At 48.1% G+C, this 13916-nt stretch overlaps 1 protein-coding gene across 2 annotated transcripts in view; it reads left to right on the top strand.

Moving 5' to 3' along the window:
- The first annotated feature begins 1457 nt into the window (after window positions 1-1457).
- The window catches only part of LOC126536905 (cell adhesion molecule Dscam1-like), a 292232-nt gene continuing 279773 nt past the window's right edge, over window positions 1458-13916 (top strand). For both annotated transcript variants that reach the window (XM_055073599.2, XM_050183952.3), the window contains exon 1: window positions 1458-2033. In XM_055073599.2, the coding sequence (XP_054929574.1) occupies window positions 1931-2033 (103 nt within the window). In that variant the 5' untranslated portion in view covers window positions 1458-1930. The remainder of the gene's footprint in view (window positions 2034-13916) is intronic.

Raw genomic sequence — 13916 nt, 5'->3', positions numbered from 1 at the left:
TGAGTACCGGTAAGACACAGCTGTTATACACTTTTCTCTTCAGGCATAATGGCAACCTGCTGTTCATGATCTGAGAATGCCTGCCAAACGCGCCCCAGCCCATTCTTATTCTTCTGATTATTTCAGTCTCATCATCTGGATCCGCGGTCACTACCTGTCCTAAGTAGATGTATTCCCTTACCACTTCCAGTGCCTCGCTACCTATCGTAAACTGCTGTTCTCTTCCGGGACTGTTAAACATTACTTTAGTTTTCTGCAGATTAATTTTTAGACCCACCCTACTGCTTTGCCTCTCCAGGTCAGTGAGCATGCATTGCAGTTGGTCCCCTGAGTTACTAAGCAAGGCAATATCATCAGCGAATCGAAAGTTACTAAGGTATTCTCCATTAACTCTTATCCCCAATTCTTCCCAATCCAGGGCTCTGAATACCTCCTGTAACACGCTGTGAATAACATTGGAGAGATCGTGTCTCCCTGCCTGACGCCTTTCTTTCCCTATATATATATATATATATATATATATATATATATATATATATATATATATATTGCAATTCAATTTATTATAGGAAAGGCAGAGGCGTCGGCTTGAGCTGTTATGTTCTGATATGCTACTTTGCACTGCAGACTGTAACATAGTACTCTGAGTGCCTGCACCTGCTAAGTTTTGATGCAGTCTGCACTGTGCATGTACTGACACCTGTACACAAGACCACATTTAATCAGATACGTGAGCGCGTTTTTTATGGTTGTAAGAGGTAGAGCCACTTCACTAGCTGAATAAGAATAGTTAAATTTGATCAGCTCATATGTTCTGTATGTTCTTCTTCCTCTTTTCTATGCATGTTTGACGCAAGTGCTGAGACCTTTGACAGATGAAAGTATTTGTAAGGCTACCTCTTCATTTTGCGAATGCACCCTTTGATACTTCCGAAAACTTCTACGGAAAATACTGACAACGCCCCGCACTTGTTATGCCCAGTTACCCGTAATTTATTTCGCGTTTCCGCTCTCATTTTGAAGTAAGCACTTATAATCCACTGCACCCACCCACAGCCACATCTAACCTACCTACATCGGAAATCGTCCATAGGAGGTTGTGGCACGACCTCTACGAAACGGGCCTCGTTTCCAAACTCCGAACGGGACGCAGCCTGTTACCCACAACTTCGGGAGAAACGAAAAGGGCAAGGAGGCATCATCGTTTAGGGAAATGGCATCGATATCCGAGTGGGAGGGAACTACGTAGAAGGAGAGGAGGTCGAACAATTCTCGAGCGTTCCCCAGGACTCAAAGTGGAGATCCCTAGGCGCGTTCCCTAGGTAAGCCACGCCGAAGCCGTGGCGGTTCGCCCCTCCCCCATCGCTAGGGACACGCACGCGGCGGCCCTCGCCCTCCTCTCTTCCTCCTCCTTCTCCGGGGACCGAGCGAGTCGATGGGGACGCGTGCTGCATGTCGCTACCAGAGCGGCGGTCCGGAGCGAAGAATCATCCCAGCGTCGTCGGGCGACCCGAGGAGTCCCCGCTGCAACATTCGCGCGCGCGCCGCTCCGCTCTTCTTTCCAACCCGGGGCCCCCCCACCCAGCTACGGTGGCGGCGGCCGCTCTGCCGCTGATCGCGTCGTCGTTGTCGGGACCGGCGTCGTCGAAGAGGCGGCGGCGGGAGCGGCGGTGGCATCGCTCGCTCTTCCCCGGACGGCATAGCGCGTTCTGATCGTTGCCGCTGTCGTCTGCTCCTCCTATTCTCTCTTCTCATCAGAGCCGCGGAAGTTGGTGTCTTCGCTCCAGTCTCGCGTGGTTCTGCGGTCTCCTCCCCGGAAGAACCATGTGCGTGCGCGTGCGTGTGCTGCTGTGTGGCGTGACAGCCGGTGATAATGGATAACGCGCCCTGAACCAGCAAAGCGTCGGCATCGCCAGAAAAAAAGAAAAGCATGAAGACCCTAACAGGACACGGTGCCACTGCGACCACTTTCTGGGCCGGATCCCCAGCGTGGTATCTTCTCCTGTGCCAGGCGGCACTCCTCTTTTGCCACGGTGAGTGAGAGGGTGCTGCCGCTGCTTGCGATTAGCCGGAGCTGTGATCGGATCCGCGCCGCTTCTGACATCGCACGCGTAGTTCACTGTGCGTCTGGAGAACGTATCTGCGATGAAGGCGGTGTCACCGAGGCAAGCTATTAGGGGCCTGTTCTGAGGGTGTGAGTGGGACCAGTCCGGTGCCTGGTTTCCTGCGGTGGAGTGATACGATCGCTTTCGCCAGGCATTGTGGTGGTCTTTGGCAGATCACGAAGAAAGTGGCAGTGAGCAGAAGTGCGAGCCTTCGCGTGTGCGGCGCGAGCCATGTTTTACCGTTTTTCATGCCTTGCATTTCGATTCAAAGGCCCCGTGCATGTTTCACGCCCACAACATGCCCACCCACATGCGGGCACGCCAAGTTTTTTGACAGTCAGCAAAGATTTGTTGTCTTAATATCAGGAGCCACTTGGCTAATGTCTCTGCTAAAATCAGAGTACGGCAGAACCTAGCATTTGAAAAGCTGATGAATCATATAAGCAAACACGAAGTGCTGACGCGCCAAAATTATTTCAGCCTACGTAACGTTGTGCGCATCACTACTGAATTGATCAAGAAGTGGACGTTTTCTCTGGAAATACCAAATTGCAGTATGTGAACTGATTAGTACTGCCTCAGTCACTTCCTGCCGACTTTGGTAGCACTCTCGTGTACAGTTCCACCATATAGGCCACTGATTCCTTGCATTCGCAATAAGTTTTAAGTCCTTAACTTAACGTACCTTGACGGAAGCGACACTAAGCTCCGTAATTATTGCTCGATACACGAAAACTAATACGGTACTCAAATGTATTCAAGGCATTTTGTCATTGCTGAGAAAGGCTATCGAAACACGTCCGCGAAATCCGAGCTCCGCGGACAAGGTGTTCACTGATTTAGTTGATGATTACAGTGAAAGCAAATGGAACACAAGAGCCTTGTAAGCAGCATGCGAAACAGTTGAACAACGGGCTTTCCGAATGACGGCCCGTCAACGACCGAAGCAGCATCGCTGCGCGACAATGCCGAACATTGTAATGCGTCGGTGCACATGCTTTATTGTCCGCTAGAAGATGGGATGTTCCAAGCCTGCAAACGAGTCGCCTGCTATGAAAAGCCTGAAAGGCTTTTACTAAGGTGGTTGTCGTGCCGGTTCTGGACAATAACGATCTGGCCTCAGGTTCACGGAACTTCTCTACAAAGACGCCTAGTGGTCGGCGAGCAGTCGAGATCTAAAGAGACTGCCGGCGCAATAGAGAAGACGCGAGCTGCTTGCGAAGCATATTTGCGTAAGAGAAATTTTGCGAGTTCTTGTCCTGGTGCGGGAAACCATTTTTTCTCAAAAGTTGTAGTTCGTAAGAACTGGTTCCAAACATTTATGATAGTAGAAGAAATAACTGTTACAAAAATAGTCAGGCCCAACTATATCTATATATAGTTTGGCGTTACTATTTTTGTAACAGTTATTTCTCGAACCACAACTCTTGGAACAAATGGTTTCCCGAACCCGGAGAAGATCTCGCAAAATTTTTCTTACGCAAATGTGCTTCGCAAGCGGCTCACGTCATCTCTGTTACACCGGCAGTCTCTTCAGGTCTCCACTGCTCGCCATATATATAACAGGTCAATGATTGTATAAAAACTGAAGGCAGTTTCTAGAAATTTCCAAAATGACAGCCTACAGAAAGGATCAACAAATGAGTGTAAACTTATTTTACATGATTGCGCAAGCCGTAGTTACGTTCCGTAGTTACATGTTGTTGGCTTCTGAAATTTGTACTCCAATTGCCCTAAATGATAGGCCTCACATTACTTTAGTCCGAGAATCATAAATAGCTAGGGTATATTGTCATTATTTAGGGCAGGGAGCGTTGGTTACCTACCTAATACGAAATTGCGCAATGTTGTTAAGGTGGGCGTGCTTATAGTGCACTCGTATAGCTATCGTCACCGTCAAATATATCGACATACAAGCAGCTGTGGATGCGCTATCAAGGAAACTAAACGGGGCCACGAATTAGCTCTAATGTTTTCTAAGCACACGGTATCAAACGTCCGGTCTGTCTCGGAGCTGCATGCATACGTCATGGTATGATGCAAGTAGAGTCAACCACAAAAGTTTACGGTCCACGGGTTCTCTGATAAATGTTCAATTTCCGAGCAGCCTATAACAGTAGCCACTAAAACCACACACCACAATGTTGTTCACATATACTGGTAGAGGCTGTAGATGCGAACACTAGGCTGCGTTGTGAGGCTGCGCAGATATCCAGCTTTTTCTCAGATCTCGCGTTCCATAATAGCTTGTGGTTGACTGCACATCGCCAATGCTGGACGATTATGAGCAAACTAAATATAACTACACATGCTTTCGCTGTGAACGCGAACAGAAAGTGGTGAGGGAGGCACGACGTCCGTATTTACCCCTTCCGGTCTACGTATAACAAATCACTGTTATATTTACTTAAACACGTCCGGTCCATCACCGACCTGTATGTACGTCATACTTCATCTCTTCATGTGAATGTCGCGAAGAACTGCAATGTTCGCTGCACTTAAATTTCTAAATGTGACTGCGTGAATATGGTTCTTGCCTTTCCGCACTTGCGCAGCTCTGTTACTGCAAATTCGCGATTGGGGGGATGGTTGGAGGAATGTGGTGGCTTGGCGTTTTTTTACCACCACCAATAGGTAACGGCAATCGAACCCACGCCATTTTGCTTGGCAGCAAAACGCCATCGGCCCTGAACCGCCGCTGCTGTAACAGCTTTCCGTGAAATATGCCTCGGTATATCACGTCGCATAGTGTCTTATGTCGTACAAGTGTTCATCGGTACAGCCTTCAAAATTTCAGAGAAAGTTTATTGGCAAATCCATTGACGTTTAATCCATTACACAGTATAAATGAGAACATGGTGTAAGTTAATTTTGCTCGATGTGCACCTAACGCGACAGAAGACAATCAAATAAAAGTAAAAGAAATAGTTGTGAGATTCAACGTCCCTAAATTGCACAGTATATATATATCTTCTGAGGGACGCTGCATAGTTCGCGGTTTGGGACGCTGTTTCGGATGCTGTTTGGGACGCATAGTATGGGATGCTGCTCATGTTTTTTTTTTTTTTTTTTTTTTTTAACGTGCACTAAGTACCCGACGAGTGTTGTTGCATTTCGTTCCCAATAGAAATACGGCTACCTCGGCATGGATTCAAACGCGCGATCACATTTTCAGCAGCACGACGCCATAGGCAATAAACTAGCGCGGCGAGTACAACGTAATAATGAATCGCTAAGCTCCAACGACAGGGGCATGCACCTGCTACGTACGGGCGCATGCTCCGGTTCGGCCATCATGATGATGATGATGGGCGCGGATGATGGCAACGCAAATAAGGGTCCGATAATGTGTCGCGGCTATCGGGGAGGCGTTATAGTGCTGATTGGCATGTATATACGGGCGGAAACTTGTAGACTGACAAGGAATCTCGAAAACTAGTTAATGACCGCGTAAAGAGCGATGAAACGAAGAACGTTAGGCATAACGTTGAGAGACAGGAAGAGAGCGGTGTGGATAAGGGAGCAAACAGGGATACCCGATATTCTAATTGACATTAAGAGAAACAAATGGAACTGGGCAGGTCATGTAATGCGTAGCTTAGAAAACCGGTGGACCATTAGGGTTAGAGAATGGGTGCCAAGGGAAGGGGATGAGGCCAAGAGAAGAGTCGAGGTTGGCAAAAGACTATACGTCGTTTCATACATCAGGTGCAATGTTGTGGAGGCTAGAGATACTTTTTGCAGTGGCTGCGTTCGCACTTAGAAACAGTTCTGTGTCTTTTGACCGATTTTTGTGAGAATGTTCTTTATATAGGGTCAGTTCTGAATGAAAATAAGAATTCACCTTCAGAAGCAGACAAACCGCGCGCTCGTTCGGCTGCTAACACGTTGTTTTATATCAATTTGCTTTTCCTTGTAATTTATGTGCATCCCGTCGCGGCAGCCTCAAGTTCTTGCTCACGCGAGCAAACGCCGCTGGCGCCCAGCGAAGCATAGACGGAACGCGGGGAGTGATAAAATTTGGAGACCTCATCTCGCTACTTGCGTAGCTTCCACAGCGTTGCACCTGATGTATGAAACGGAGTATAGGTGAGGTGATGAAATTAAAAAATTCGCAGGCGCTAACTGGAATCGGTTGGCGCAGGACAGGGGTAATTGGAGATCACAGGGAGTGGCCTACGTCCTGCAGTGGACATAAAAGATGATCATCAATGATGGTGGTGGTGGTGGTGGTGGTGGTAACACCTGATTGACTTATATGCCCGAGATATGTGAGGCAGGAAGTGTTTATGCTTGGATCGCAAGATAGATCATAAACCGATAGATCAATAAATGTGTGGGTGTGTTTTGTTTCCATTGTGGTTCACGGAGTGCGCGGAGCAACGAGCTTCTCGAAGAAACGGCTTTGCAACTTTCGAAAGTTCGCGATACAACGTATTTACGATCTGCGGACGACTGTTCACGGCGGTGTTGCTATCTTTATTTGGGTTTTCTTTTTTAATTGCTTTTGTTTGAGCCGCACGCGCAAAAGCCTCGCACATATCCTTGCCGCATAACAGTGAACCGGCCGCACTTTTTATCTTCTTTTATTTTATGTCTTTTTCAACGAGCGTGTGCATGGCATCCCAGGAGCGTTGCAGCCAAAATCACGCCACTCGCCTCGACACCGACGAAGTGCTCTCAGGGGTGTCTTTTAGGAAAGTGCTTTCGGTCGACCCTCCAGCTTGCTGTTCGCTACACCAAGCCTCGCTTCCGCCCTTGGCCACTTTGATCTGAACGTCCATCTTCAGCTGTGGCTCGTGCTCGCTCCGTCGACATTCTACAGCGCTCCTCGCGTATGGAGGAACGATGCTCAAGCTTGCAATAAATCTTGACACTTTACCGTCTCTCCTTTCTCACTTATTTATTGTCTCCGCGGGTGTTATGGCCGTGCTGTAAAGAATACATTAGCTTACAATGCGGCGCACTCGGCTATAACGTGGTGTAGCTTACAGACTGCAGTTTTTTCGAAGCAGAAATTTCGACAAACGAGACGGCGACGAGACCTTGACTAACAACTGTTCAATATGCGTGCGTAAACTTGGTCGAAGTGATCGTGACTGATAGAGACAATGGTCGATATCAAGAAATTCAAAACAGTTCCTATGGTCTCAAAATAAACACCTCGGCATACCCATTCGCGCATAATCCGGTAGTGACCCATACGCCGCCTGCGCGTATAGAGATAGGTGCAATTACAGAGACTTGCATAACGCTGGGAACAGCACCGTACAATCCCTCTTTCTCTCCCCCCTTCTCTTTCTCTCTCTCTTGTCTGTTACTTTCTTTTGCTTTTGAGCGCACTTCGAGAATTCCACCAAACAAATAAAGATAGATGTGAAGTTCGCCAGCTGCAACCTTAGTGTCCACGGTTCTGGCTCTTCAAGAGCCGCGCCTGTGGTCGGAGGAAGAGAGGAGGGCTGAAATCGTTGCCGGGGTCCCGTCTTGGCAGTTTGGACAAAGTTAACTTAAAAGGCAGCCTGGTTCACGCGTGCAGAGGCAGGAAAGCAATCACCAGCTGTCAGGACCACGGGATTGAACAAGCCTCTCGCAAGAAGGAAAGATGTCGTACGTCACATTTATTGGCAAGCTTTTCGTTCTGTTTTCGACTCTGGTCATTCGAAGGATGAGATCTGGCTGGTTTGGAGCGCACGAGTGTGGAGCGGAGCCCTAGGGTGCGTTTCTTGTCTTTTACACTTCTTGAAACTAGGCAGTGCGTCTTAGGCTATGCAAGTATCAGCACTCAGCAATCAAAAAAGAAACATTTTGAGAGCTTATGTTTAATATCAGCATCTAAAGCACACATAAATGACATGTCTGCCATACCAGTGGCTCGCGCGTGTCCAGGGGATCTTTTTTTTTTCGATCTTGAATTAATTACTTCCAAAAAGCTCTGTATAAAACAACCTAAATATATATATATATATATATATATATATATATATATATATATATATATATATATATATATATATATATATATATATATAAAGTGTGTATTGCACAAAGACAGGCGCGAAAGCAATAACAATACAAAGGCTTATTGCAGCGTAAACAAATCAAGCTGTACGAAAGCAATAGTGCGGTGGGGCGAAAGTTTTTCTAAACGCAGGACGAATGCAAAGCACGACACAAGAGCGGCCTCGGTTTCGTCCCTTGCGCTTCATCGTACGGCTTCCAAAAACACGCAGCGCCAACATACAGGAAGTATATACGACGAGGCGTCTACAACAAAACATAATCAAGCGATGAGCCGACATGTCAACAAGCTTTTCCCTCTCACATTATCTCTTGCTGCAGCGACGCTTGGGCTAATCAGAAGAGTTCATCACACCAACTGCTGCTTTGGGAGCTGTTGCGTTGCGGGCGCGGAGCCGGCTTCCCGGCTCTTCATGGAAGCAGTTTGTCGCGGCCACTATTACGAAGGCGCTCCTTCTCAGACAACGGCTCGCAACCGCGAGAGAAAGCACTCAAGCGAAGCACTTGGCCCATTTCGCAACAATTAAAGAGCTCAGTAACAACGAATTAGGTAACGAGGCAAACGCAGACGAAAAGCGGACGGGAGGCGTGAACGGCGCTGATCAAACGCTACCCGAACCTCTTGCATAAAAGAATACAAACGATGTTTTCTGAAGCGTAGAAGTTGACGGTGCGTGCATTCTTTGGAGATGATTGGCGACGTTAATGCAATCAGCAATGTTTCTTAAGATAACTGCGTAATTGGCTATGGGGATGTGTTATATATGGTTTGAGGAATATTATGATTATTATTGTATCCCCGAGTCATATCGCCATGGCATACATGAATCACGTCACCCTATGGGCACATCAGCTGGCACACGAAATGGCGATCTCACTGCCAACCACAATGCCAAATGATATCACGACACAGTAGATCCTGTTGTAATCACAGCACCCCAGTTGAAACTCTGTAGCAACCTGTACTATAGCTAGTAACCTGGCTGCAACTTTGTTGGAATGGCTATCCATCAAGCATCCGCGCTCGACGCGGAGGTGTTTGTTGCGGATGGGGCGCTATCGCTTTAATATATTTAAGGCTACGTACACCTTGTGCCATCTTGGCAAATCCATTCTAGGGGAATGACCAAAAGTGGGCGCATACCAACATCACATACGCCGTCCCGAAGTTGTCTGTAGGGCCACGCATAGAGTGGCACATGCCCAGCGACTCAAGTTGTTTACAAGGCCAACGGCAGCAAGTACACACCTAGTGGCCCAAGCTGGTACACAAGTCAAGTCACTGGGTATGTGAAAGAGGTTGGAAACATACCGCAAACTAGGTGAATTTCCCACAGGACACAAGCTACTGCGGCTAAATTTATTTTCTTCTAAATGCATGGGCACAACGCATGACAGTGAGTGAGTGAGTGAGTGAGTGAGTGAGTGAGTGAGTGAGTGAGTGAGTGAGTGAGTGAGTGAGTGAGTGAGTGAGTGAGTGAGTGAGTGAGTGAGTGAGTGAGTGAGTGAGTGAGTGAGTGAGTGAGTGAGTGAGTGAGTGAGTGAGTGAGTGAGTGAGTGAGTGAGTGAGTGAGTGAGTGAGTGAGTGAGTGAGTGAGTGAGTGAGTGAGTGAGTGAGTGAGTGAAGATGCGCGACCTGCGACTTTAGATCGTGAAGGGGTGCAACATGAGACGGAGCAAGACAGAGCACACTCCATGAATACATACTCTAACCTGTTTGCAAAGTCTTATTGAGAACTGTGACCTCTAAGAATGCCGGAAGCGCTTACGTCGCGCCCAACACACAGGTACAGCTTGCTTTCAGGCCGAGCACGTGCGGACAAACAAGTATGATTGTTACGTGCGACTGTTTAAAAGTTTGATACGGAGCATAGTTTGTATATGTGCGCGCCTATACGCCTATACGGAAAAAAAATGAAATGAGAACACGCGCACAATTTTATAAGCAGTTCAGTATCACACAATCACACGAATTTTTTTGAGCGGTTGGACAAGTAAGAATTCAGAGTTAAGGTATCGCAGAGCAGAGAATACTTAATCTGCGTGGCTGTAACGTAGCGACAAGAAAAAGTACTGCTAAAGATGCCTGCTAGATAGCGCTTCAGGCTTAACTTGCACGACACTGCATAAAAATGAAACGTCATCGTCTACGAAACCAAGAAAAAGAAAGCACGGACTTCTGGGACCACTATGCCAACACTGCCAATTTGCCTCTTTCCTAAACTTCCTTCGCTACTGACTCCCAATAGCATGCCTATTAGTCAACCAGCAAGCTTCCAGCCGCTTTCGGAAACTAAATGCGAAAGAAGGGGAATCCCGTGACTGAACTACAAAGTAAGAGGTCAGAAAAAAATAAACAAAGAACGCTTGGAATGCTCGAGGGTAGAACAGCTGAGGCACCGACCACCGAGAGCCTTGCATACTCTCTCCGAGGAAGTTTACCGAAGGAATTAGACGCTAATGCGGCGTGGACACACACAAGTCGAAACACCGCGCTAACTGGGCCTTACACAGGCTGTGCTGGGCTAACTCTAGAAAAGAAGAGAAAGAATACTGACCGAAGGAGAAGGGGAAAAAAAAAACAGGAAACGCGATGAGGACAGAACCGGGCAAACATAGACGGAGAAAGGCACGAAAGTAAAAGGTCCGCTTGAGAGAACAAGCTAGACAGCGCATTTCTCTTTCCGCACAAAGTGTGCGTATCTGTGTGTAGTGCCTCCGACAGGTAAGTTTGCGCCTCGTGATGTCGGCGAAGGGACAGGAGAGAGAGGGGGGGGGGGGGGGCGGGGGGTGAGACCGTGGCTTGTTCCTCAGCCAGCGAGAGGCGCACCGGGTTCGGCGTTTTCTTCGCTTACTGCTGCCACACCCGTTTTTCCGTTTTCTTGTGTAGTTTGCCTCTTCCAATGTCACAGCAACGCTTTCGTTTTATACGCGCACACCCAACCGCTCTTTCGTTTACCTCCTTTGCGACGACGCTTGGGCGACTGGCACGTCCGGATTCGCCCTGTAAGGCAGTTTTCCCGTGGTGCCTTGCCTCCGCGACGCGACAAGAACCGAGACACTTCGGCTCCGCGCGCGCCTTATAAGTTGCCTCGAGTGAGCGGCGGCGCAAGTGCTTCTATTTTCTTGCAATGAGACACGAAAGGCCTGTAGAGACTAATAAGTGCCACTCCCCCAAACCCCATCCTCCCGCCCCACATTACCGACTTCTCCGGCGCTGTACAGGTTGAAGTTTCTTCTTCTTAACTATGTACCTCTTCCTTTCTCTTTCTTTCTTTCTGTTATCCTACTATGTGCAGCAGCCGTTCCATTAGCGTGCCCTTTGGTGCGCGATGCACTTCTTTCGGGATGGGAAACTGTTCTGCAATCCCACGGCTTTTACAGCGATGAAAGCTCCGAGGGCTGTCACATCAACCTTCTCGCGTATTGCTGCCACCATTAATAAAAACAAAACAAAAAATGTAAACGGGTAAGAAGCAGATGAAGCGCCAGGCACGTGCAGGATGTCGAAATCTTTTTCGTGCGGGCATAATAATTTAATGTACCTATGTGACAGGCTTACCAAGTTGTCTCGTTCACTGACACTATAAAGTCACGCAGGAACGTCATCGCTTTAGGAGCGTGACATGACGTGTACAGAGAAACTCGGTGAGAGCCCATGGTGCTCAATTAGTCTTACAGTGTGAGGTCGAAAGGACCGAATACTCTTGCGCCCTCCACTGTTATTCTTTAGTTCTCTAACGTACCGCTTATATCCCGTACCCATGCGCACTCTCTATGCAAATGCTAAAAGATATACTACGATTCTTTAATCTTGTTTTTGCCATTGCTTGCTGCAAAGAAAAGCAGAAATGTGAATAAAGTAAAAGTGAACGAAGTGACTGGGAGGAGCGTGCAATTATGTCCGTCCGTCCGTCCGTCCGTCCGTCCGTCCGTCCGTTCGCTCGCTCGCTCGCTCGCTCGCTCGTTCGCTCGTTCGTTCGTTCGTTCGTTCGTTCGTTCGTTCGTTCGTTCGCTCGCTCGTTCGTTCGTTCGTTCGTTCGTTCGTTCGTTCGTTCGTTCGTTCGTTCGTTCGTTCGTTCGTTCGTTCGTTCGTTCGTTCGTTCGTTCGTTCGTTCGTTCGTTCGTTCGTTCGTTCGTTCGTTCGTTCGTTCGTTCGTTCGTTCGTTCGTTCGTTCGTTCGTCTGTCGTTGCTTCCGGTCAGTAAATCAAATCAATCAAGCAATCAGTCAATTGGCTGACTGATTACCAGTGGTCCTTGTATCGATGTCTCAAAGAATAAACAATGCAGGCCAGGCTCTTGCACGTGTAACAGAGTGATTTCCGTTCTCCAGGCCTTATCTGCATTCGCGGTCTGGAAGCGCGGAACCGTTACAGTGGCGGGGTAGTCATGGCGTTCCGCTGCTGAGGTCGAGGCCGTGACCCGTGGCGTTTGATTACCGACCGCAGCCATGGGGGCGAAATGCAAAAAAAAAAAAGACTCGTGTACTTTATACTTAAGGGGCGCGTTAAAATACCAGGTGGCCGAAATACGTCCCAGAGCCCTGCACTGCGGTCTCTCCCTAGAGCCCAGGTGTTGCTTCGACTCATTCAACCCCATCGATCAATAAACAAATCTGTATTGTAAATTGGGTGCAGTCTATACGTTACAAGCGTCTGTAACAGGCCTGAAACAGCCGCAATTTGTTCGTTCTTTTCTTTTTTTTTTTTGTTCCGGCTCTTATTAGCTGCCTAAGTCACTGCACATCTGCGAAGTCTGTTATTTTGCTGTACACCGGGCAACGAAAATTGAACCTCGTTTGGACTTACAACAGCGCGCAGAAAGAGGCCACGAAACCGCGTATTGAAATTCGCAGCACAAAGAACATATGGAGAGAGCATGGCGGCTCTCACGGGTTTGTGAGAAGAGGAATTCGCGTTTTCAACCTGGCCTACCTACTCACCTAGCCTGGTCTTGTGTGCGTCGGTGGCAGACAGCTCGCCACCCCCTCCCTCCAAATTCCTCTCCCCTCTAAGCAGGAGACAGGGAAAGGGGCTACACTCGTGCTGCGCCCCCCGAAGTTCATGCGGGAGGGAGCGTACTCGATGTCTGCCACTGTGTAACTACCGTGGTTAGCTGTGTAAGGCCTGCACATTGTTTTCTGTCCAATCAGCCCAATTATAATTGCCTTTCGCTCTATCTCGCGAATAGAGTGCGTTTTTTTTTTCTTCTAGCAAATTATTTAAACACCCTGTTGAAAAGGCATATACCGGTTCACGACGAACACGTACGGTTCTCTGCGAATCGGACTGGATGTAATGACGTAGCCTTTGTTGCTCGTGGCCTTGAACGTTTTGTCTATGGACAGTCGATATGCAAAAGTGCAGATGGGTAGTTGATAGACTGTCAAAACTCATATTTATCAGGGTTATGCTCGCCGAGTGTGCGGCCACCTCCTGGCAACGGGTCCTACGCCGCGAGGGTTACACAGAACACTCACTAGGGGAAAAAAAAAGTTTAAGAATATTCTAACCATGTATTTTTTTAAATCGTCGTCACTAAACTTATCCTCACCTGATGTCAGCCTTGGCCGAATTACCCCTACTGCCAAATTCCTGACCTCAGTGTGTATATGTATAGGAGAAGTATCGGGAGAGCAGAGGTCTTACGCGAGTAACTACGGTATGTGCGCAAAAGGACACCCCTCGCCGTTCTCCTGCAATGCACTGGCACCATTGTGTTATCTTTTGTGATCTCCCCCAACACCGTTGCTGAACCGGAGAAGCAGCCGGCGAGGAAACATGCGCGCTGCC

This window comes from Dermacentor andersoni, chromosome 4 (assembly GCF_023375885.2).
Source record: "Dermacentor andersoni chromosome 4, qqDerAnde1_hic_scaffold, whole genome shotgun sequence".
NCBI lineage: Eukaryota > Metazoa > Arthropoda > Arachnida > Ixodida > Ixodidae > Dermacentor > Dermacentor andersoni.
This window is presented reverse-complemented; position numbering and strand designations above follow the sequence as displayed.